This window comes from Globicephala melas, chromosome 7, assembly GCF_963455315.2.
Source record: "Globicephala melas chromosome 7, mGloMel1.2, whole genome shotgun sequence".
Lineage (NCBI taxonomy): Eukaryota > Metazoa > Chordata > Mammalia > Artiodactyla > Delphinidae > Globicephala > Globicephala melas.
Genome location: NC_083320.1, coordinates 42,021,436 through 42,045,467, shown reverse-complemented (window position 1 = coordinate 42,045,467; position 24,032 = coordinate 42,021,436). Strand labels below are relative to the sequence as shown.

At 37.7% G+C, this 24,032-nt stretch overlaps 1 protein-coding gene across 1 annotated transcript in view; it reads right to left on the bottom strand.

Annotated features, from left to right (window-relative positions):
* Positions 1-18,657, bottom strand: part of TMEFF2 (transmembrane protein with EGF like and two follistatin like domains 2) — a 250,423-nt gene extending 231,766 nt beyond the window's left edge. The window contains exons 1-4 of the mRNA XM_030853661.2: positions 18,087-18,657; positions 15,597-15,706; positions 7,902-8,031; positions 2,807-2,833 (exon numbers count right to left, since the gene is read on the bottom strand). Of these exons, the coding sequence (XP_030709521.1) occupies positions 2,807-2,833; positions 7,902-8,031; positions 15,597-15,706; positions 18,087-18,258 (439 nt within the window). The 5' untranslated portion in view covers positions 18,259-18,657. The remainder of the gene's footprint in view (positions 1-2,806; positions 2,834-7,901; positions 8,032-15,596; positions 15,707-18,086) is intronic.
* Positions 18,658-24,032: the final 5,375 nt, after the last annotated feature.

The following is a 24,032-nucleotide window of genomic DNA, read 5'->3' as shown; positions in this document are numbered from 1 at the left end:
AATGTAATGTTTATTCATTTAAGAATATAGGACAATCTAAAAAGTAAAAATTGATGTGTTTTTAAAGTGATTTTGGATTTGGAGGTTTAATGATATCATTTATGATAGTCATACATATAAGTGTTTTCCAAATAAAATTGTTCACTTCATTATTCAGATCAGTGCACTCCATTTGGGAATTATATTAACTTTTGTTAAAAGAAATTAGAAAAATAACGATTAACCATCCAAAGTGCTTGCAAAGATGCCCCAATTATTAACCAAATACACGTTATTGAGAATATATCCTACAGAGACCAGTTAGAACGATCACTAGCTAGAATTGTTGGATTAACCAAACAATCACAGGTAATTCAATCACTTCTGGTTAATTCAAAGGAAACTGATTCTGGCTCCTCTGATATTTTGGTAATAGGAACTCGGTCGGAATACAGAGCAAGTCCATCCTCTGTATAGCAGAGGTAGCAAGTCAAACGTACTTGATGTACAATCCAAAGGATATGTGAAATGGAATTGTGCAGGTCACTCTATGTTTTTGGGTTCTAGTTATTAAGGTTTTTGTCATTTTTTATTAGAGTAAAAAAATTACAGAAAATTAAAACCATTAGTATTTCAGAGCAAAGTAACACATAGACTAGAAAAAATTAATTCAGTAAAAACAAAACAAAAACACTGTTGTATCTCTGACTAAAAATGAAAAAGGATTATGCAGTTAGGAGTAAATACTCGTTTACCACAACTTCCAGAACAACAACAGTTTAAAAAGAATACAACTCAGAATTAAATTGGTTATATGCTTTTTTTCTTCTCAGAGCAAGGGTTATATGCTTTTGTTTCTTCTCAAAGCAATTATCTCTTAAGAAGTTGCTTTGTTTTTTTTGTTTTTCTCCAAGTTACTATAAAAAGCTATAATTGAAAGGAAGAGTAAAAATAAAAAAGGAGAAAGAAAAATGAAAGTAGTTTCTAACTAATATATGAAATTTAAGTTATAAATGTCATATTCATGAAATTAAAATGATTTCCTAAAAAATCTCCTTATTCAGATCACAAGATAAAATAATGAACCTAAGATTTCAATATAAAATGCAACAAGGAAGAGTGAGGTTGACTTCACTGTCAATTGCCTGTGCTAATTACAGTGAACAAAAAACTGGAAACTAGGGTCTGAAAATCCACTACACCTTATTATTAAGAAAATTAAGAAATGATGTATGATATGAGGAGAAGACTCAGAAAAACGTATACCATGATGCTTTAACAAAAGGAGCAACGAAGACACTCTGTTTTGTTTTTAAAGATGCTAAAAAATTAACGAGACACTGTGTGAACAGTGGAACAGTTGAAACAACACAGTACCTGCCAAATTAAGTAGTCTACACATAAAACTAAACAGCTGGGAAATATATAGAATTTTGCATAGAACTGCTTCCCTCTAAAATCAACATTTAAAAAAATTGATTAATTTCTTAATATTCCAATAGTGAAATATCTACTCAAGGAACTATCTTTTTTCCTTTCTTTTTCTCTTTAAAATTTAATTTTCCTAGAGCTCTTCTTTTCAAAACTTCTAGGGAAGTTTTTTTAGGAATACTATATTAATCAGCTAGTGAAAAAAAATTTATTAGAAATAGTAAAAGACTGTCTTAACATTAAATGACAGCCTAATGTCATATGCCTAATAACATGGAAATAAATTCATACTCTCATGGTACTGAATCTTGACTCCTATTCAGTTTTAATCTTTATGAAAAAAAATTGTGCTCCAATATGCTGCTCTAATTTTATTCTCTGGGTGTTGCTTATTTGAACTAGTTAAGCCTTTCATTCATTATATAGGGTGACTTAATAAATTTTTAAAGTGTTGCCCAAACCAGATAAGGTGAGCAGTGGAGATCTGACTTTCCTGACTCCAAGGTCTTCTTTTCCTCATCTTTTATCAAATTCTTCATTTAAAAACTAGAATTTACTTTAAACATACATTTAATCATTTTATACAAGGCCTTGAGAGAATGTTTATGTTTTACTCATTCTATTTTCATGATTATTGTTGAAATTATATTTAGTTGTTTCTATTTCTTCTTGTTGTGTATAAAGGTAGAATCTTGTTTGGATTTCATTTGGAAAAGCAGTTTGGGAAATTTACAATGAAGGTTCAATCCATAAATAAAATCTTATTTGACAGTAAGCATGTCAGATCAAATTTTGAAAGTTTCTGCCTGTCTCTTATCTTACATACTTCTTTAAATGCACAACTAAATCATTAAAACATATGTCTTGTTTTAATAAAAATAACTATAGATTAATTTAATCAAAGAAGTAAAGACACTATCTTATTTTCACTGGCTTAAAGTTTATCTTTTTTACTTTTATGAACTAAAGCTCCTTCAGTTTCAAACTATTAATTTGATAATTATGTTCTTATATACATGATAGTTACGTATGTGTTAATATCAGCACCTTGTAATTATATATTTTAAAAACCCAATATTTAAATTATTTTCTCTTGAGTCTTCTGTCCTGCCAAATATGCTTGGAGGCTTCTGTTAGGAAGTTTGACATGCAAATTTATCTCAAAGTTAACTCAAACACAAACACATAAATGAATGTGATATATTCATAAATATATCAAATAATTTACATGGTATATACATTTACTTAGTATGGAGAATGATTTTTTTTGTCTTCCCTTTCCTAGAATGCAAAATGTGAATTCATCTCAGATATTTGTAATGGCAAACACGTAAGTAAATATCCATGAATAATATCCACATGTAAGTCTTCAAATATATAAAAAGGCAAATCCTACCTCCATCTCCAGATCCTGATCCTGCATCTGGGGGGAAAAAAGGAAATAATTTGTTTTTGCTCGAAAAACATCTTCAAAAAATGTGTATGACTTTATTAAAAAAAATTCATGTTTATTTTCTCCATTAATATGGTACTATAAATTTAAAAATTACTAATATTTAATTTGAAAAACATATTCACATCAATCTAATTTCTATACTATAACTTATAAAATAAATTCCTTATTATTTTCATTCTTAAACTTCATGAACAAAGTATTATCTAGCTTTGGAATAATTCCTAAACTTGACTATGTTAAAACTTCTCATTTTTATTTTAATCAAGATGAATTTGGTGCCTTTAACACAAAAAATTAAAAATGAGATACTTATAGCAATCAGTGAGACTTAGAAATTAAACAGTCTAAGACTTGTGGCAAATAAACACATAATTAAGGCTTATATTCTTGTACATTGCATTACAAAGGGAAAAACAGTTTTAAATGAATATCTTTTTATATAGAGATAATATGTTTTCCAAATCCCACAATTGTGGATGAGTCTATATGTACCCAAAAGCATCTTTCAGTTTTGAACTCAGTGGAAGAGTGAGCTTAACTTTTGCCTTTGTGATTAAAAGTGGCTATATCCTAGGTGATGCTGGCAGAAAAGACAATAACCTCCCTCTGCCTTTCTCTTTGTCCATGTCTCTCCCCTCCCTCCCACACAATTACAACTCCTGAAAATTGTCAATTTCTGAGAACTCATTTCCCAGAAACACTCAGTTTCCTAGTTTAGAGTCAAGACCATGGAGTTTCCATTTGCTTCCACCTGTTAAGTGGAGACATCATCTTCCTTTTGTCTCCCCACTTCCTTCCATTCTAAATACATTTGGCTATGTATTTTTAATGTTAATACTGGGAAATAAGACTAATACTAGTATTCTTTGTCTGATATGTCCTCAGTTTACGTTGAAATCTCAACCAGCGTTCAAGACCTATATCAAATGTCATTTCTACGAATTAGTGTTTGCTGTTGTAGACCAATTAAAATAAACTACTACTTCTACTTGTTTGCCTCCATGACACTTTGTTGAGAGGCACTCACAGAAAGAGGCATGATGTATGAAAATCTACAGAAGGCTGACACAGGGAAGAATGGATGCCTCCCCAGTAGTTTTCTTTGTCATTATGTTAGACATTAGCACTGTCATGAAGGAGCAGTAGTTTGAATTGTCAGCCTTGGTGGAGACCCAGACTAACTTAATTCACAAGGTTTAACCCTTTATTAAATCAGAACATCAAGTCATTAACTGCTTACATGACTAAGAAGCAAGTCACTGGGCCAGGCTATCCTTTCCTTAAAGGCAAGCTAATTGGTAAAACAATTTATAATAAAAACCCTTCTTAGTAAATGTAGACTCAAATAAGGATTCTAATAATATGATTTGATTGTTTTAAGGTAACAGATAAAGAAAGGCTGATACATTCATCTTTATAATAGGAAAATAGTCCTGTCAACTGAACTGAGTCCTAAGTCACAGCACAATCACTTTGGACAGGACAGTGCTTGAATGGTCAATATTTGTCAAGTCTCCTTTTTGTATCTTTTTACAGCTAGAATTTTAACTGACTTTATTTGAATTAATTTGAAAGCTTAATTCAGTATTACTTATCAGATCATCAGAGGCTAATAACAGGTTGTACTATTACAGCATTAATACATTCTACCTGTGTTTTAGTTGAATGTGTATAGTTTCTTATTCCTTTCCCACTAAGAGTAAATGTCTTTAAATCAAGAACCATGTCTTGTTTAGCTCTCTATACTTCCACACACATAAGAGAAAATGCATAAAAGCTTATGTATTCCAAGCTCCAAACATACTCATTGGATAACATAAGGAACATTATTCAACCTTCTTAAGCTTATTGGTCCTCTAGTCAATGGGTATAGTAATGTCTATCTCATTGGACTATTTTGAGGATAACTGCACAACAGCACATTTTAAATGCTTATCACTATGTCTAGAACATAATAGTTAAAATTTTGAGTGAACATCTTGCCTATTCATCTATACGTTTTCTGCTAAGTACATATGGCTGGAGAAAATCAAGAAAAATGGCAGTAGTATTTTGGCTTGTATTCCCCATGTATGTTTCTAAAAATTCAAGGACCATGATCCTTAAGACAATTTGTGTTTGATTTGACTCAAATTAAGTAGCTAGTGAAGAAAGGAGGAATAGGCTGAAAAAAAATGGTCACTTAAGTCCATGGCATCATTATAAAATAGTGATGGGGGGCTTCCCTGGTGGCGCAGTGGTTGAGAGTCCGCCTGCCGATGCAGGGGACACGGGTTCATACCCCGGTCTGGGAAGATCCCACATGCCGTGGAGTGGCTGGGCCCGTGAGCCATGGTCGCTGAGCCTGCGCATCCGGAGCCTGTGCTACCTTATTAGTGAGACAGAAACACCTAAGAAAAGAAGTCATGCTGTTGCACCTGAATCTGGGCTCCTAGTCAATACATTTCTTATAAGGCAAAAAAGTGAAATTGACAGTGAGGCTATTGAGCAGACTGCCCAATAGGAAGCCATTTTCCAGACAAAAAATGATTTGTAAGTTCAATGAAATGTAATAAATATAAAGTTTTATCTTCTACTGCCTTTTATTCCTAGACATCACAACTTGTCACCTCCATTCAGTGTCAAATAGCATTAAAAAAAAAAAAAAAAAGGAGGGCTTCCCTGGTGGCTCAGTGGTTGAGTGTCCGCCTGCCGGTGCAGGGGACACGGGTTCGTGCCCTGGTCCGGGAAGATCCCACATGCCGCGGAGTGGCTGGGCCCGTGAGCCATGGCCGCTGAGCCTGCGTGGCTGGAGCCTGTGCTCCTCAACGGGAGAGGCCACAACAGTGAGAGGCCCGCGTACCGCAAAAAAAAAAAAAAAAAAAAAGGAAAATCTATGAAGAAAAGAATAAGAATCTCTTTTAGAACAAAAGTCAGAACTCCAATTTATTTACAGTCAGACCTGGTTAATCAAAATTACTTTGGTCCTGCCATCATTATTCAGATCAAAACTTTTAGATTTACAAGTCAATGGAAGATGCATTCAGCAAGACCAACTTACTAATTAAATCCTGCAGAAATCTAAGTCTGTGAACAAGCTAGGGATGGATTACTCAGTTGTGATTAAATTTTCTACTTAGTCAAATGTTTATTTTCATAGTACAACCAACACATTAGGGATTAGAATGGAAAGACTGAATGAATCAGAAGAATGTGACTGCATGTGCTGACAAGAACTTGGAGGTTGGAAAGTAAGAAAGCGAGATTTTGCTACCATTGTTAGCCAACCTATAACTTCATGACTGCTTATTGTGACTACTGCCCACTGATCCTCATTGGCTATTGTCAGAGACACACAGATATCCTATGTGATCTTGAATAAGCAAATCCATTCCTCAGTACTCTCTAGTATTTGCCTACATCACTCCTGGTCTAATAACCCTCACATGTTGCTCTTACTTCCATGCATTACTTCTCACTCATAGATTGAATGGCAATGATCTGTTAGCTCTAGCAAATAAGCAAGGGATGCACCAGTCCAACTTGCCTCCCAATCACCTTTGCAGGAAGGACATCCACATTGTGAGGCAAAGAATCAAATAGGAGAAAAGACTACTTAAAAACCAAAACCAAAACGAAAAAGCCTACATCATTGTTCATGAGGAATGATACCTTTCTCTTCTGCTAATTCTTAGAAACTTCGGTAGTCACCAGTACAACCTGGAACATTGTCAACTGCTAACAATCAATAGGCCTAAGATAATCTTTTAAAGCAGAAGTCTCCAACCTTTTCGGCACCAGGAACTGGTTTTGTGGAAGACAATTTTTCCACGGATGGGGGTGGGGGGGATGTTCAGGCGGTAATGCGAGCGATGGGGAGCAACGGGGAGCAGCAGATGAAGCTTCGCTGGCTCCCCCTGGTCTGTGGCCCAGGGGCTGGGGACCCCTGTTTTAAAGAATATGAGACTTTCCCTTGCTCATTTACCACTCTGCCCCAGCCATCATACACATAATTTTAAATATAATTCCCTAGAATAGAAATACCTGTTATCTGAGAGAGACTTTCAATAAAATTGATCTTTCTTGATATTATTCTATATTTCCATTTTTGAAGAAAGTCCCTATATCATTATTATTTTTCTTGAATATGCTTATACCATCTAATTCCTCAGAAATTATGACTTTCCAGGAAGATGTTTATTTGCCATTAAGAACAACTATCAAGGGACACTAAAGTTTCTTTAATATATGTGATTTTAGTGTTTCAAGCCTAACCTGAAAACTCAGCTTCATTTTACAGCATGGCTTTAAAAAGTTGAGCTGTATTCCTCTTTTTTTTTTCCTTCCTGTAATGCTATTCAGCTCTAATAACCATTGTACTCAAAAGGAAAACCTGAAAAACCAAAGAGCCTATGAAGTTACTCTTCTTCCTTACTTTCTTTAGAGCATTCTTGGTACAATATAACTAAAAAGCTTTGTGGGAGCCCAGGCTGACTGTGTCAGAAAGGACAGATGTCATTAGAAGTCATATCTATCACCAATACATTCTTCAATATAATCAGCTCACTGTTAAGAGGAGTATTTTGTAGGGCTGCTAAGGTTAGACACATCTTAACTTCCAAACCCAAATCTGCAAACTGCCTTCCACCAGACGATCCTATTGTTACAAACAAACAATCAATCAAACAAACAAACAAACTTTATTCATGCATAGATAAGTTTCTTATGTTTGGAAGCTGAGCAGTCAATCTAGATTTCTAATTATGTTATTCAGCTGTCTGTACTTCATTAAATAACATACATATTAAAATCTACCAATGTTCTTATGGTACATTTATCTTTCTTCCAGAAGTGACTTGAAATGTAAAAAGACATAGAATAAGAATAATGCATACTTTGTATGAAAGAATAAGAGGCTTGTCTAGCTAATAATATATAGTCTGGATTATTTATTTGGATAACGATAAACAGGCCATAACGTGAAAAGCAAGACATGGTTTTTGGATTCAGAACCCATTCCAAAGGTTTTCGGGAGTCTTCAGGATCACATACATACCTGTGGCACATGATCCTTCAGACACCACCAGTATCTCACTCTGCTGTTTGCACGCAGCCTGCCGCAGGTAACACTCATTCTGGTAGCTCTCCCCATTGGAGCCACACACAGGCACATAGTCACTGTTGCACTGGGGAGCACACAGATGTAAGCCTATGGTTAGTACTGGAGTCTGCATGCCTCTTACATCTTGAACAGAAATCATCATTTACAAAAGAAAGCACTTGTCTTCATTTTCAGTGATCCCCCTTGTATCCAGCAAGTCTTTGACCTTGTAAGGACACCATTCAAAGATACACAAAAGCAATGTCAAGTCATCTGATTCAGATAGGGGGAAAAAGAGCTTCTAAACTGATCGGGCAATTCCAACAAAGTGATAGGACAAGCGATAATAAAAAGATATAACAACAAATGCATCAATATTATTTAATTTTTTTTCTAATATGTGGCCCATAGGGTTTGGTGGAAAAAAATCAGAACATGTTATAGTATTCAAGCTATTCAAAAATAGTGTCTATCTGTGTTTGGAGCAGAAGTATATAGCTGAAATGCCAAAGAATTCAGTTACTCCTTAGTATGTTTTTCCTCTGTTGAATTTGAATCTTTACAAATTTCTAAATATTTGGATAAGATATTTGAATTATTAATTTTTCATATATTTTTAGACCATTGGATATTGATGTAGATACAGTGTAGAAAGAAATAACAGATCATAGAATACAGAAAAAAAAATCAACAACTACTGAACCATATGTAAACTTGATTGACTCTTCAAAAATATGACTTAACCTATATTTCATAAAACAAAAAGTTCATTTTTAAACAACCTCATTACAAAAATGTACACATTTTACAATGGAAATTAGGCAACCTACAGGGTGTACTCATGATAATGTGATCACACTCTAAGGCATTAGAGATACTTGGCTGTGTCCTATACCTGTTAATTACGCCACTGATGTGATCATCTACTGATGTGCTACATTGTTTAATTATAACAGATGTAATGATCAAGACAATTATTTATAAATACTCACCCATGCCAGAAACTAAGTAAAACAAATCATACATATACATGTATGTGAAAACACTTTTCTGTTTTCTACTTCTTATTAAAATATTTGGATTTTTGATGTGCTAATTCATAACACATATAAAATAAACCAATAATTTAGTGAGATGGCTAGGGTTTTAATATATGTGATAATAAACCTAAAACTCTATCAAAAGTTAAATTCAACTCAAGGATTTATGCAAAAAAGCAAATTCTCAATATGGTTATAATCTGATGATAAAAACCTGAGATTCATTTTCTTTATTTTCTTACAATATCTGTACTTCCTTACCAATCAACTGGTTAGCTCTTGTTCGTTGCCTTTTTGTAATAGCTTAACCATCCTAACCATTTTTTAAATGGTATAAAACAGTGTTCTCTGAAATGACAGTTTTTTGAATCTGACTCTACAGCTATTATTGAAAAACTTAAATATAATTTTTAACTAATAGTTATGTACTATTCTCCTAATAGTAAATTCAAATTGTACGACACTCATAATCACCATAATTGCTAACAAGATAATTTAGATACTAAATCATATCTATTTAGAAATTATTTAAATATGATTAAAATGATTGAAATATTTTAAATATACCATATTTTTAAAATCTTTATTTCTACAATTTATAATCTAGACATTCTGGAAGTTTCTGTATAATAATTCCTTTCCACAGTTACACTATACGGCTACCAGACTCAGTCTATCTACATTATTATATTTTAAAAACACTATTTTGATAGGAACTTTTCACTCCTGAGGATCTTTAATTCAGTAGGCAATTCACTTCTGACCAGGTGATACCTGTGTAAGGGCTGTCTTTCACAAGCTTTCCAAATATATATATATACCTAAAAACTGACCTACCATAAAACTGAACATCTTTATCACTACTGAAAAATAAAAGGCAATAAGAAAATGTCAGTAAAGAGTTGAGTTTTCCAATAAGCAATACTGAAGAGACACCAAATAAATAGAGGTGGTGCTCATGCCAGAACCATGGCCAGGGAGGCAGGTGGATGGACAGGTGCTTGATAAATGGGCTGTGTTCAGTGTCAGGGACAGGAGAATGTAGGGAGGATTTATGAGGACCCACTACCACTACAATGGTATCTGAGGACATGGAAGAGGGACAAGAAAGAAGTGACCAGCTGGTAACATATTATAGTCGGTAGACTTGCTGACCTTTTCAGTAGGCAGATGAGAATCATAATTAGTGTGAACGGCTGGGCTAGTTAGCTTCTCATGCTTGGTTTCTAGCTTCTTGTCCCAGATTACCTTTTAATCTCCATCTCCAGCCCTGGTTACAATACTTTGCGTGTAGATTACTTGGGCCCATGTTTTCTTCTCTCTAATACCTAGAATTGCTCTATTTATCCTTCTCATCTACTTCTGTAGATTATTCAGATGTAGTCAGAAGATGAGGAGTGAGGGGTGGGAAGTATTTATTATCTCTGTCAAGTGCTAGTACACAATGCTGATATGCATCTTAAAATATCGAATAAACTGATAAAGCGCTCATATGCCACTTCTGAAGGATGTAGTAAGCCAAATGTGAACAGTGCTAAAAACAGAGCTGCCAAGTTCTATGCACAAGCCAAAAGGAAGATTTGTATGGAGTTGAAAAGAGCTTAACTGTAGATAATCAGCACGATGCTTTTGGCCCTTACTACCATGACTTGCACTCATTAAAATGAATAACACATGGAGGAAGCACACTCTAAATCATTAAGGCTCAGGAGTGGAAGTCTGGTCCCAGGTTCTCCCATTTCTCTCACTGCCTTAGTGTAGGACCTTGTGTATATCACTCAAAAATGAAATGTTTAACAAGCTTATAGCTTAGTTCCCCCATTCGAAATGGTTAACTGGGGCATTTGGGAGGATTAAGAGTCATGTTTCAAAATGCTTTGGAATACTCTTTTATAAAAAGAAATGTAAATTATGTGCCTTTCATGATATATATTTTAACTAGCAGAGTTACCAGCTAACATCGACACTGAAGCATGCATGTCTAAAATTAGAAAAATAAAGGAACACAGGCTAACCCTAAGTACAAAAAAATAAGCTAACTACTACATTAAAATATGCCAAATTATTGGAAATAATTTTCAGTGGTAATTATGAATACTGCTCAGTTTCAGAGGAAGGGACAGATTCAGATGTTAGGTGACTTGCTAAAGGCCACATAGTTGGCTGGTAAAGAAAAAACAAGACTCAGGGCCAGATGGTTAAGCTCATAAATGTATGTGTTGTCCAAACTTCCTCTCAGGGGAAAAGTGATTCTGCTTCCTTCAGATGTTTTAAATATCTTAAGTTTATTTTCCAAATATGTGTTTTTTCAGTGAATGATTTTGTTCCAAAATGTCCACATTGCTTAAGAAAGCAGCAACACGTCACACCCGTGGATTCAATGAATATATGGAATTTGTTTTGCTACAAATGAACAAAAAATTTATGTGAGAAATTTTTCATACGATGTATTGCTTGTTTGGTTAATAAGAATTTCTTTTAACTGAGATTTCAGCAACTAGAGGCTATGTATAACTTACATTTTATATATTGTCAGCACCTTCCATAGAGTCTGGCATATAGAAGGCGCTCCACAGATGTTAAGTGAATTCTGTTATATTCCCGGTTGTCAAAGGCTTAGGAATAATGGCTTAGGATATGGCATGTTTCTCTTCCAAAAAAGAAAGCGATAAAAAACCCACATATGTCCCAATGCTTTGATCATTCCATAGGTAACTTTTACTTCTCTGTGACTACAATTTTTCATATGGAAATTTTTTTATGATTTTAAGTGAGTGGGCAGGCCTGTGACTATGGTGAAAGTGACTCTGTGTGACTTCTGAGGCTAGGTCGTTAAAGGATACAGCCTCTACCTGGCTCTTTCTCACTCTCTGGATGCTTGCCATTGAAACCCAGCCACTGTGCTATGAGGAAGCCCCAACTAGTCCAAATGGAGAGATCCACATGGAGAAGGACCAAGGTCCCCAGCTGACAGTCCAGTGAGAGTCCTGAGAAGAGTACAGAAACAAGTCTTTGAGTTCCCTCCCCGGCTCAGCTAACACCAAGGGGAGCAGAGATGAGCTGCTTCCATTAAGCCCTGTCCAACTGCAGATTCATGAGCAAAATAAATGTTCATTGTTTTGAGCCACTAAGTTCTGGGCAATTTGTTATACAGTCCTAGTTACTGGAACAATTGCAGATCTAAAGTGTGGCTTATTAAATGAAAACATTTCACATTTGAATTAAATGATACCTAAAAAACATAAGGCTTCATCATATTTTTAAATTATAAAGTGATCATTGATCATTACATACTAATTGATATGACCAGTGCTATTAATAGCTGCATATGTGTCTTCTTTTCGTCCCCCTTCCTTCTCTTATTCATCCACCCATCCATTCATCCATCCATCCATCCATCCATCCATTCATCCATCCACTGTCTCTAAATTTTCGAAACACAGCTGATTTACCAAAATGACCAGGATATCATTTGGTATATAGAGAGGAAGGTAGGATGCATGAGGTTGCAGGCCAATTCTGGAACTTATATCATCCTCCAAGAATTAGTTGTACTACTTTTGATATCGAGTTGTCTACAATAAACTGGTACTTCTGTTGTTGTTATAATATTTTTATTTGCATGTAGAATGTCCTAGAAAAAATTAGATTGGTGTCAAAGGACCTAGGTTCTGGCTTTAGGATCACCACTTAATGGTAAGTTATTTATATTTATGGGTCTTAATTTCCTTATCTGTAAAAGGAGGAGAAAATAATTATCTCACTCAATTGTGAGAAACAAATGAGATAACATGTTTGAAGGGTAGAATATGCTTATCATAAATCATCTAAGAGAAGTGAAGATAAATATTTGTTCACCTTAGTGCTCCAATTATAATCCAAACTGCAAAACATAGATTATACAACTCATATACCCACTTCTCTTTGAAATTTATCTCTCAGCCAGAAAGACCACATTTGGCACCCATTTTGAATGGAAGAATTTGGACCTGTTTCTGAAAGCAGGAGAAACAGAGTAGATGACCTAAGCTAGTTTAGAACAGTATATAGAAAAATAGATTTTTCAGGACATCTGCCTTTTCATCAGACTGGGAAACAAAAAATTCTCAAATACATTTGAAAGTATTAGAAAGTACTGAGTCAAGATACTCTTAGCTTAAAATACCTATTATTCTTTCACAATTTGTGATCTTGAACTTAATTCTGCCACTCTCTATTCCTGGTATGTTCAGAGTCTAAATTTTCCACTAGGGAAATGTTTATTTTCTCCTGACAACTTTGCAACACACAAACTAATAGCAGCAGTAATCTAGTAGTAAATTTAAAATGCAACAGGCATTAGGAAAAGGAAATTTACATTTTAGTTTCTTATTCAAACTTGCATTCACTCCCCCCGCCCCCTGCAATCTATACCACTCAACAATTATTTAAATTAATGACAAATGTAACTGGCTGATCGAATGCGTAAAAAACATAAATATCTTTGTTGATAAAAGTTATACCAAAATCCTCTGTGCAACCTGAAAACTGAACACAATTTCTTTAATAAGAAAATTATAAATTTTCTTTAGTAGCATGCATCCATTTAGAATTTTGTGAACTCCTCATTTTTTTTTTCTCTTGGTGAATCTTGTTATAATTATGGCTTTCCATTTGAGGAACATTCTTCTTGGTTCATTTTATATTGTATATGAGTTCACTTCTTATGTCTACCCATGGTTATGAAAATAAGAAAAATTTCTGGGAATTACAAACTGAAAAGGAAAAAATCCACAAAATCCTGTGGGCCTTTAACTAATGATTTATCCAACTATATTTTCCCCTTAGTTAATGTTTGTATGAAGTATGACTTGCAGAGTTCTTATGTTCCATCTCTCTCAAGTAGTTCACTGAAAGAACATAATTACATTGTTCAGTATGGCTAGAGACCTTAGAAATTGGTGTTGCATGAATATTAAATATGCATTAATATTTCCAACACTATCATATGGTCTAATGACTGTAACCTGGGCACAGCAATACTTACCCACCAGGTGGTGGTGCACTTTACAAATATCAGCTGTTTATTACTTTTCTTAGGAAGAAAAAAATGTCCAAGAAGTTTCTAGCTTAACTATAAACCATTCAAAACCATATTTAAATGTGAATTCCCTTCTTTTTCTCACTGGGAGGTTGAACTTAACCTAAAATATTTAACTTTCATCAGCAATTCTAAATATTACATACAGTTGGTCCTCCAAATTTGGGGGTTCCAAATCCGCAGATTCAACCAACTTCAGATAGAAAATATTTGAGAAAAAAAAATTCCAGAGAATTCCAAAAAGCAAAACTTGAATTTTCCACTTACATAGCATTTACATTGTATTTACAATGTTTACATTGCATATACATTGTATTATAAGTAATCTAGAGATGACAAAGTATACAGGAGGATATGCATAGGTTATATATAAATTCTACATAATTTTATATAAGGGACTTGAGCATCCTTGGATTTTGGTATTTGTGGTGGTCCTGAAACCAATCCCCATGGATACTGAGAGACAATTGTACTATAACAAATTTTAGACCAGAATTTAAGTTCTAATATTTTATTTGTTTTATAGCCTTTTTAATTTTTTTTTAAAGTTTTGCTTACAATCTTGGAAAAATTTTCCCTTATCCCCAGTATATACTTTCATTAATGGGAATATTTTCTAGTTGAACCGTTTGTTAGATTTGATGTGTATTTTAAAAAGTAATTCAACAACACTCAAAGGTGAACGTAAGATATCAGTACAGCATCTCTAATACTTGAATTATAAAAACATATTGAGAGAAAAAAAGGCTTATATTTCACATGGTAGAAAGCATTTGTTAGATGATGACTATAATAATGACACTGGGTTCTATTTTTAATAAATACTAATAACCTAGTTTTGATAATACCACAACTGCAATCGCTCTCTCTTTTAATTTTTATTTATTTTTTTAACATGAGACAAAAGAACATCTTCCTCATGTTTATGAAATAACTTTTGTCTATTTGCACTCTTTTGGATTCCTGGGAGATTCAGTTGTAACTGAATGTGGTATCCATGAAAAGTTGACAAATATTAATAAGTGCTGTGATTTCCAAACTAGCATAGTAATTTTAAAGTCACATTGATAAGGAGTTCATTTAAAAACTTAAGCAGATTGCCAGGATAATAAAACCCAAGACCATTAAAACAGAGAAATATGACCGAAAGAAGATAGCCCCAATCAAAAAAAAAAACAAAAGTATAAATCCACACTTCTAATCCAGCAATGATTTTGACTATTATTCCCAGTAGTTGACTTATAGCATGCATGTTAGAAGGGGCACAGAAACATAATTTTCCTTTGACACACCAAAAGAACAACCTGAAGCTTTCTACCTCCAGTGGCATTTATAACTGTGGCACATACATTTCTCCAAAAAGCTGTGCCTTTTTGACATCAGTTGGCTCTCTTGCCAGTACTTTTGTTTGGTGCCAGCTTTCCTCTTAGCTTCCATAGCTATAAATTGCCAAGTGATGGGCTGTAAAAGAAGATCTCTGCTTTGTCGTCTCATTAATGAATTAGAAGATGCAAATACCAGACTTCTTACCTTGAACTGACAGACGCATGTCACAGTGTCTCCAATTCTTAAACATTCCCCATCAAATTTACAGGTGTTGGTGTCACAGAGGAAGAGATCATTTTCTCTGTCATCATAACCTCAAATTTAAAGAGAACACGCCAGTCATTAAATGTTATAGACTTGAACAAAAAAAGAAATATCTTGAAGCTTTAAAAGAACTGCCCTAAATCTTAATTCCAACAACCACAGCTGTACTGCAAGGTCATTCTTTACTGACAACCTAAAAAAATTCTAGTTAAGTGATTAATGTTAGTTTCTTTTTTTCACTATTCTTTTCTAGTCAGTTGTCTTTAATATGCTTTTTTGATAATGCTCTTTTATTTTAGCTTGGGTTAATACTGGCAGTGGTGGATGAATATTTAACACTTGCTTCTTAGCTTCCTTATTATTTTCTCATTAAGTAGACTATAGTTTATGACCCCCAAACTTCACAGTTTAGAAAAGAGCTGGTGATGGTCTCAGAATGCCTTTTACCATTTCTTTATCTTTAATCATTCTTTTGCTTTAAGGTCTGCAACAACCCCTTATTTGGAATTTTTCCAGACAAAGAGGAAACAAAGCCCCAATAATAAAGATAAACAGGCACAGTGTTTTCTCTGATGGTCTGTCTGGCTCAAATGAAGATTGATCACCTCCAAGTTAACAGGGGTAAAAAGGGGTGCCAGGTTCTTGACAATCTGCCTGGAAGACCAGTTTATTTTCTTTAGTTTCTGCAGATCCTTATAAGATATCTGGTAATAATGAATTTCTTGATTGTCAACCCCAATTTCATATTTAAGTTAGTTAGTTCCTAAAACAGTACCATAGTTAGGGATGAAACAAACTAGTCATGTTGGGCTACAAAGCTATCAACATTCCAAACAATTGATTTTGCAGGTTACTTAATATTCCTATGATAAAGCACCTAAAAAAGTGATTAGGTACCTGCAAAGTGGAACTTAGTCTATCCAAAATAACATATATGCATGCATGAGCCACGAATAAGTTAAAAAAAACATGCTGAGTTTTATAAAAATGCCAAATTTAGAAATTGCAATTTAGAAAGGGCAATATATTGACCCAAATCTAACAAGGTTGCAAATCTCAACTTGTCTTTAAAAAGTGCAAACTACAATAATGTATAATAATTTTCCTTGTGGAATTTACATCAGTAACTACCCAGGACGACATATTCTTTTATCCTATAAGTTACAGTTGGTCATTCCCTCTTCTCCAAAGTTACATACACTTCAGCTCACACACATCCCCGAAAGCCACTTTATTCAGAGCTAGATTCAACTTCCGTGGAATTATATATACAGAAGATGAAAAATTACATACACACTTGCTAAAACTAGAACAGACCAGACCTTGGGGACAATACCCAGGCATGTTAATGCAGTTTAAAATGCCAGTGAAATCACACCACAATCCCGCCGGTAGATTATGGGCTGTCATACTGAAATGCGAAGCTACTCGGACAGTGCAGCAACTCCCATCCTCGGGCCCTATTTAATTAGGAGGCTTCAGCACAGCAAAGCTTGCCAAGCTCTCGCGTTCAGACTCGGAAGGGACCCGAGCAAGCAAGAAGAGCGCCTGACGCACTCCAAGGAAGCCTGCCCCAAAATGGAGGAGTCAGCGCCCAGTGGGGTCAGTTTTGCCCTCCGCCCGCCTACGCGTGAGCCTGCCCGGCCTTGGTCATGCACAGTCCGGCCTGGTAGACGGGCGAATGGTTCTTGTCTCAACTTCCTTCGACCATCTAGGAGCTTGGGGAGGGAGGCAAGAGAGAGGCAATTCGGGGATGCAAAAACAACGTCTTTTGCAGCCAGCTAGAGAAGGAGGATGTGTATGCATGTTTGTGTGTGTGTGTGTGTGGAGAGAGACAGAGAGAGAGACACGCAGAGACAGAGAGAGAGAGGCAGAGAGAGAGTAACTGAATCTCTTGAAACACAAGCTCCTTTAGAATTTCTGTGACCTGGTCTTGAATGCCAGACAAGTGCACCCTCATGGCACTTTTGCCAGTATTCAGTGTTTCCCCTGCAGTCACCATTTGATTTATTGCTTTCTCGCTCGTTCTTTCTCATAAACTTATTTCTCTCTCTTTTTTGCTAGACTTTTTTCTTTAGTGACAGAAGAGGTTCTGTTTTAATGTTTGCCCAAGGATTGGTGCTCTTTTCAGTGAATCCACAAAACCATCCCGTTTAATATTTCTTAAAATCTCCGCAGCTCCAGTTTAAGTGCAAGGATGCAAAGGTTCCTACACCTGCGCTTTCTGTCCTCCCCAGGACCCCCGCCCCCTTCCTTAGCGGCCTGGAACAGTTCTCTGTGCTCCTCTGGGTGGAGGTCGGTGGTCTCAAGGGTTTGGAGCGGTTGGAGTCGAGGGGCTTGGGGAGACGCACTTGGGGAGGTTGGTCTGTACTGGAAACGCGCGTTTCCTCTGAGGGGTTAAGGGGTCGGGGGCTGGGGTTCTGGACTTACCAGAGCAGTTCCAGCCGGTGGGCGTTTGGCAGTCACTTAAGGAGGTAGGGAAAGCTGCGAGCTTCACCGGGCGGGCTACGATAAGTAGCATTACAGGCAGCAGCAGCAGCCAGCAAAAGCCCTCGCAAAGTGTCCAGCTGCTGCACTGCCGCGGGGACTCCCACAGCACCATGACTAGTTCGCGCAACTCTGCAGCAGCAAACGGCTTCCGAAGAACACAAGATCGCGGGGGTCAGGCAGCGGGCTACTGAGCATCCCGCGGACAGCGGCAGCAGAGGCGGCGGCGGCGGCAGTGGCACCTGACGAGGAAGCAGCAGCCAAACCCGCGCATGATCTCCAGAGTTTCAGCAACATCCAGTGACCCGGCTCAGCCCCGGGAGCGAGAGGGTCGTGCACCGAAAAGCCGCACCGGGGACGAGGTAAGCTGCTGCCATAAGCAGAGGGCTCTGGCAAGCCGGGGCAGCAGGAGGAGACCGGAGTCCAGAGGGAAGAGGAGAGGAGCCCAAGGGGGCTGGGTGGAGGGAGAGTCAAAGCGCCCAGCAGCCTAGCAGCCGCCTCTCGCGCTCTGCCGCCCGCATCCCTCTGGCGTTTGGGAAGCAGCAGGTCCTTAGCCCGCCCGGGATCACGTGGGAAGAGGCAGTCGGGCGTTGATTGGCGGAGCGGGATGCAGGTCCCGGAGGGAGGGGTCGGCGAGGAGGTGCTAGGAGGAGACGACGGCCGACGCCACAGATGGGCTAGCTCACCAGGCGCTGGCCCGAGTGGGGCTAGGCGGGGATGGCTCAAGTGAGAATCGCGGGCTTCAGAGCGGGCGACTCCCACACCTTTAAATACCACCTGCCCTTTCACTCTCCGCCGCAGGACGCCCCCTACCGAGAGCTGGGTCAGATCTCGCGCCCCTCTTCCGTGCGTGACCCCGGGCGGCGAGCGCCCGCCGCGGCTGGGTGGCGTCTCTCTGAGCTGGAGCTGGTGAGGGTGGAGGTGGCTGAGGAGCGGTCGCAGCAGGGAGGAGAGGGGAAAGAGGGCACAGAGGAGAGGGCGTCCTGCTGGCGCCCGGCATTCTAGCGTGCGGGAGCGCGCCGCCTGGCTCTAACGGCATGCAGCTGGGAATATCGCCGCGGAGAGCCCACGGACGTTTCTCTAGGGAGCAGCAGGAAGCAGGAGAGGGTGAGAGGCGGTGGTGTGAGTACAGCTCTGTCTGGCCTGGAAGAAGCAGCAGTTCCCACAGGAGCCTGCGAACCTCAGGCTGCTCAACGAGCGGGCTCAACCAGCCAGCCAGGCACTCTCTCCGCGCTCTCTCTCTCTCCCCTCCCCTCCCTGGCCCCTCACAACCCAGAATCAGACCGAGGAGTGGGAGGTTTGAAGCCCTCTCCCCACCAAACATTCGTCTCCAGCCGGGAGCCTATTTGTGCGGCTGGCTGCCTGGGAGGTGCGGGCAAATGTGTTTCAAAGGTCAGATGTGGTCTGGACAGGTGGTCAGAGAGTGGCAGGAAGGGTGTTCTGCATCAGCCACGGCGGGTTGCCGGGCGCATCCGCCGAGAAGCGGCGTCTGAGAAGAGCGGCTCTCTTTGGCGGCGCGGGTTGTGGCCCTGGGAGCTTTACGCGGGTCTCTGCCGGATCGCCAGAGACGTGGGCGAGGCAAGAGGGTCTCACTCGGCAAGTCTCTTGTTCTGCGCCTTTTCTTCTTTGGCCCCAGCCAGCGCCTGGCAAACGGCGTAATAGGACCCACCTTCCGTCTGCTGCATTCTTCACGCAGTTAGACAACACTCTTTAGCCTTATAGTATTTTAGTCTCTAGTAACGAACGGGACCCAATGCTTCCCGGGACACGGATGGAGAGGAGCATCTTTCTCTCGTGACCCGGGTCGTTGTTGCACAGTGTTTTGGATGAGTTTTCTATGTGATTATTCAGTGTCTTCTATGCTGTGTGATTGTTCTGTGATTCAGGATTTTTTTTTCCTTCTCTTCCCGTACCCTCCTTTCTCTATCCCCCCTCTCTCCCTTCCTCCTCTCCTTCCTTCCCTTCCCTCCCTCCCTCCCTCCCTCTCTCCCTTCCTCCCTCCCTCCCTCCCTTCCTTCCTCTTTCTTCTTTCTGTTTTTCTTTCTTTCCTTTATTTCAAGAGCCCTCATCTCCTCCTTATTTTTCTTTTTAAATCTTGCCTTTCTCCCTCTCCTGTGTCCCTTGAAATTAGAAGAACATTGCGTGATAGCATCTCACAGGCAATTAGCGTCCATTCCCAATCACTTAACAGAGGAACCAATACCCTTTGAAAACAGGGACTATCTATCCTTTGCAGGCTCCACCAGAAACACAAACTATACCCAAGCTATCTTTTTAAGTACTTTAACCTCCAAACTGCTCCCACTTCCTTGCTTTTTAACTTCTCCTTTGAGAGATGTGATCGTGCAGCACCTCAGTGCCTCAAAGAAATTTTTTTTTTTTTCCTGTGTGAAACCCATCTCTTTATCTTATATCTCCGCCTCCGCCCGGAGGCTCCCCCCCCATCCCCCCGCCCACCTCCAAAGATTTCTGAATCTCTGTGTCTCTAGCTCCTGGCAATTAAGCAGCAGATCCCAGCATTCTAGTCGGTGGCATCGCGCTCCTCACCGACGAAGACTCCATTAAAACAGATCAATTTGACCAGACGTTGGAGGCATCAGAAAATCGGCTTCTAGACAGTGCAGCTAAATTCTTCAAGGAAACGGAATGCCCATTAGATAGAGCTGACAGCCGATATGGCAAAAACAAGGAATCAGAGATGTCTTTTTGCTGCACTCTTTCAGCAGAGAGGGCAACATAAATACACGCCTAATGTAGATCAAGATTTAACAACTCCCCGGTTCAAAGTGAGGACATGTCATTTTCCATAGCAAGGCTGGTGTGGTAACTAATCAGGCTTATGAAAATAAGTCATGCTTGAAACTGAAGGCAAAGTCCTTAAAAGTGTTTATGCAGGAATTATGATAATGAAACAGGACCTGCTAGGGTATCAGTGCTTGGCTATAGCAGTAGAATTTTACGGAACCTCTTAGCTGAGTAAAACTGTTATTGAATTCTCTGCTAAGTAAGTTTTTGGCATGCTTTCTAATAATATGTACTCTTCCTAAGACATTTTGCCCAAAGTAACTTAAAGCTCCAGAGGAGTTAATTACGGGTTGTGACTAGTTAACAAAAATAGTTGCTTCCACAGAGGTTCTTTAAATTATTAAACAGTTTGAAGCAAAGCCTTTCCAATAGGAATGCTGTGATTTTGTTCAGCTTACTTTGTACTTAGCGTTACAGTGCCACCAAGAAACAAATTCTGAAACTGGCAAGCACCACCAAGTGGCAGAATAACATCATTCACTGAACAGAGCATCGTATTATTGAATACGTAAATAAAAATATATACACTATTTAGCCTCATCATTAGTACCAAGGAAGTAGACGGGCCTTAATTTTTATGGCAATGAAGATCGGATTAGTGATTGGATTAGTGCTTCAACTTTCCCCCCAACAGGATCAAATCCGTTTACTTATTAGAATCGAATTTAAAACTAGGTCTATGAATTGTACTTTGCATGGTGCCTTATATGATTACTAGTGGTACAATCCAATCATATCATGCATCTGTAAAAATTTTTATTTTAAAATACTACACCATATTTGCTTTCAATATTCCTGAGCTAAATCAGTTTATTTGCAGTATACACACTCTAGAATTAGCTCTGAGGGGGTCAAATTGTCATATTTTTAGATAGAAATAGCACAGAAAAATTTTTTTAAAGTTTTTTCCCCCACATGGAAAGGACATCATTAAGAAGTATGAGATTACTCAGAGCTTTAATGGGAGAGGGGGAGGTTATCCTAGAACAATAATAATTTAAGACAAATAAACGAACCTGGGAAAATAAGACACACTGACAGTCAGAGCTCTGACTCCTTTCTGCTCTCTAATACTTTCTGATGCTTCAATAATGGTAAGAGATGTAGTATGCTTTTTAGGTATCAGACCTTGTGTCATACAGTAAGGAATATATTGTTTTTATTTAATTCCCACAACACCCCAGCACCTACCATGAGACAAGGAATGTCATTATTCTTATTCTACAGAAAAGGCATATGACTTTTAAAGCATCAAGCAACTTGCCCCACTTAACAAACTAGCAGTGGCACAGCTAAAATTCAACAGTTCTGTCTGGTATCAGAGCCTGAGACCTAAGTCACCATATTCTGTTATATGGCTGCCTCTTAGCCTCTGAGAAAGGAAACAGTAACTGGGAACACACCTGCTCTGTCCATGCAGCCTCTTTGTCCTTTTTATGGAGCACCAGTAAGACACACACTCATTAAATCTCAAACATGAGGAATGAGATCCAGTAGTTTCTATACTTGGAATTCATACTTGAAATTCATATGAATTACTTAAGAAACTTTTTAAAAGATAGACAAATTCTAGGCCTCACTAGCATGGATTCTAATTCAGAAAGCCTGAGGTTTGACTGTGGAATCTATATTTTAGTATTCATTTTTGAAAACTAAGGCTTCTTGCATCTATATGAGAAGTGAAAGGATATCTGGGTTCTTGCTCAGTTTTCATAGGACTTTTGGCACGAGGTTTCTAAAACAGGTTCTAAAAGGCTTATACTCAGTGTGCAGATGAACTGTTGTACACGTCTGACTCTCTATCTACCATTAAGAATTGAATTTTCATATGCATTTGTTTACCAAATATGTATTAAGCTTCTATTATGTCTGATTTACTAACTTTGTGACTGCAGATGGTTTCCTCATTTGTAAAATGTGGGTAATAATAATACCTATCTCCTAAGGTTCTTTTGAAGATTAAGGGAGATATAATGTGTGATTTAATGGTAATGGCCTTGGGGAGAATGCCTGTATAAATCAATGAATGAATGAATACATAAATATGTGTGTGTAGTTATATATATGTATATATATATATAAAGTAATTAAAGATATACAAGTCATATGTGTATAATATCAAAATATACAATATATTGATACTGATAATGAAGTACTGTATCATTTTCATATCTAACCCAATACCTTAAAATTTTGTCCCTTAATTTGTAGCCTACCTCAGATAGATAGGTATAATGTCCCAAATCATTATTCCCTCAGTTTTAAATAATTTATTAACATAAAATGCATATTATATTATCAGTAAGTAATAAATATATTGAACATTGTGGTTAATTTTGTAGACCAAATGCTATTGACAATGTTTCAGAGAAGTCATCTTCATTTCTGGTTGATATTTTTAACTGAGAGTAATTAAATTTGCTATTTCTCCACCCTTTGCTACTATTAATTAATGATGCATAAATAACGAGCAGTAATTTAAAGTAATAATTTTATAGAAGAAAGTTTTCTCCTTGCCTCATCGATTCCTGTGTCTTTAATTATTTTTGATAGTTTATGTTTAGATTTCAGCACTGGTGAAATAGTTTATTTCCTCTTAGGGCAGTGGTCCCCAGGCATGAATGTACATTGTAATCACCTGGGGAATTAAAAATAACTGCTTTAGAGTCCCCACTCCAAGACTTGGAATCTCTGCAGGTGAGGCAGAGGCATTGGTATGTATTTTTAAAGTTTCCCTGGTGATTGTAACGCATAGCCTTTGTCGATAACCACTGCCAGTGGGAAAGTGAAATCAGTAGGCATTTCCTCATTATACAAATATCCAAGTTTCAGCAGGTTAAAGAGTGATATTTTTCACTTAAAAATTTTAAAATAAGCATCTCACAAAAGCTACTCCTTGATTAAGATATTTAACAAAAGCAATATGCAGCAGTTAATGTTTGCCACTAGTTTGCCAATAGTTTTTGGGGAAAAAAAACCCTATTATTTAAAAAGAGCTAGATATGCAAAGCTGTAGACACCTCAGTATAATTTGGTGTCTTTTTATTTACAAACTCGGAACAGTTTTCAATTGCTATTTAATTT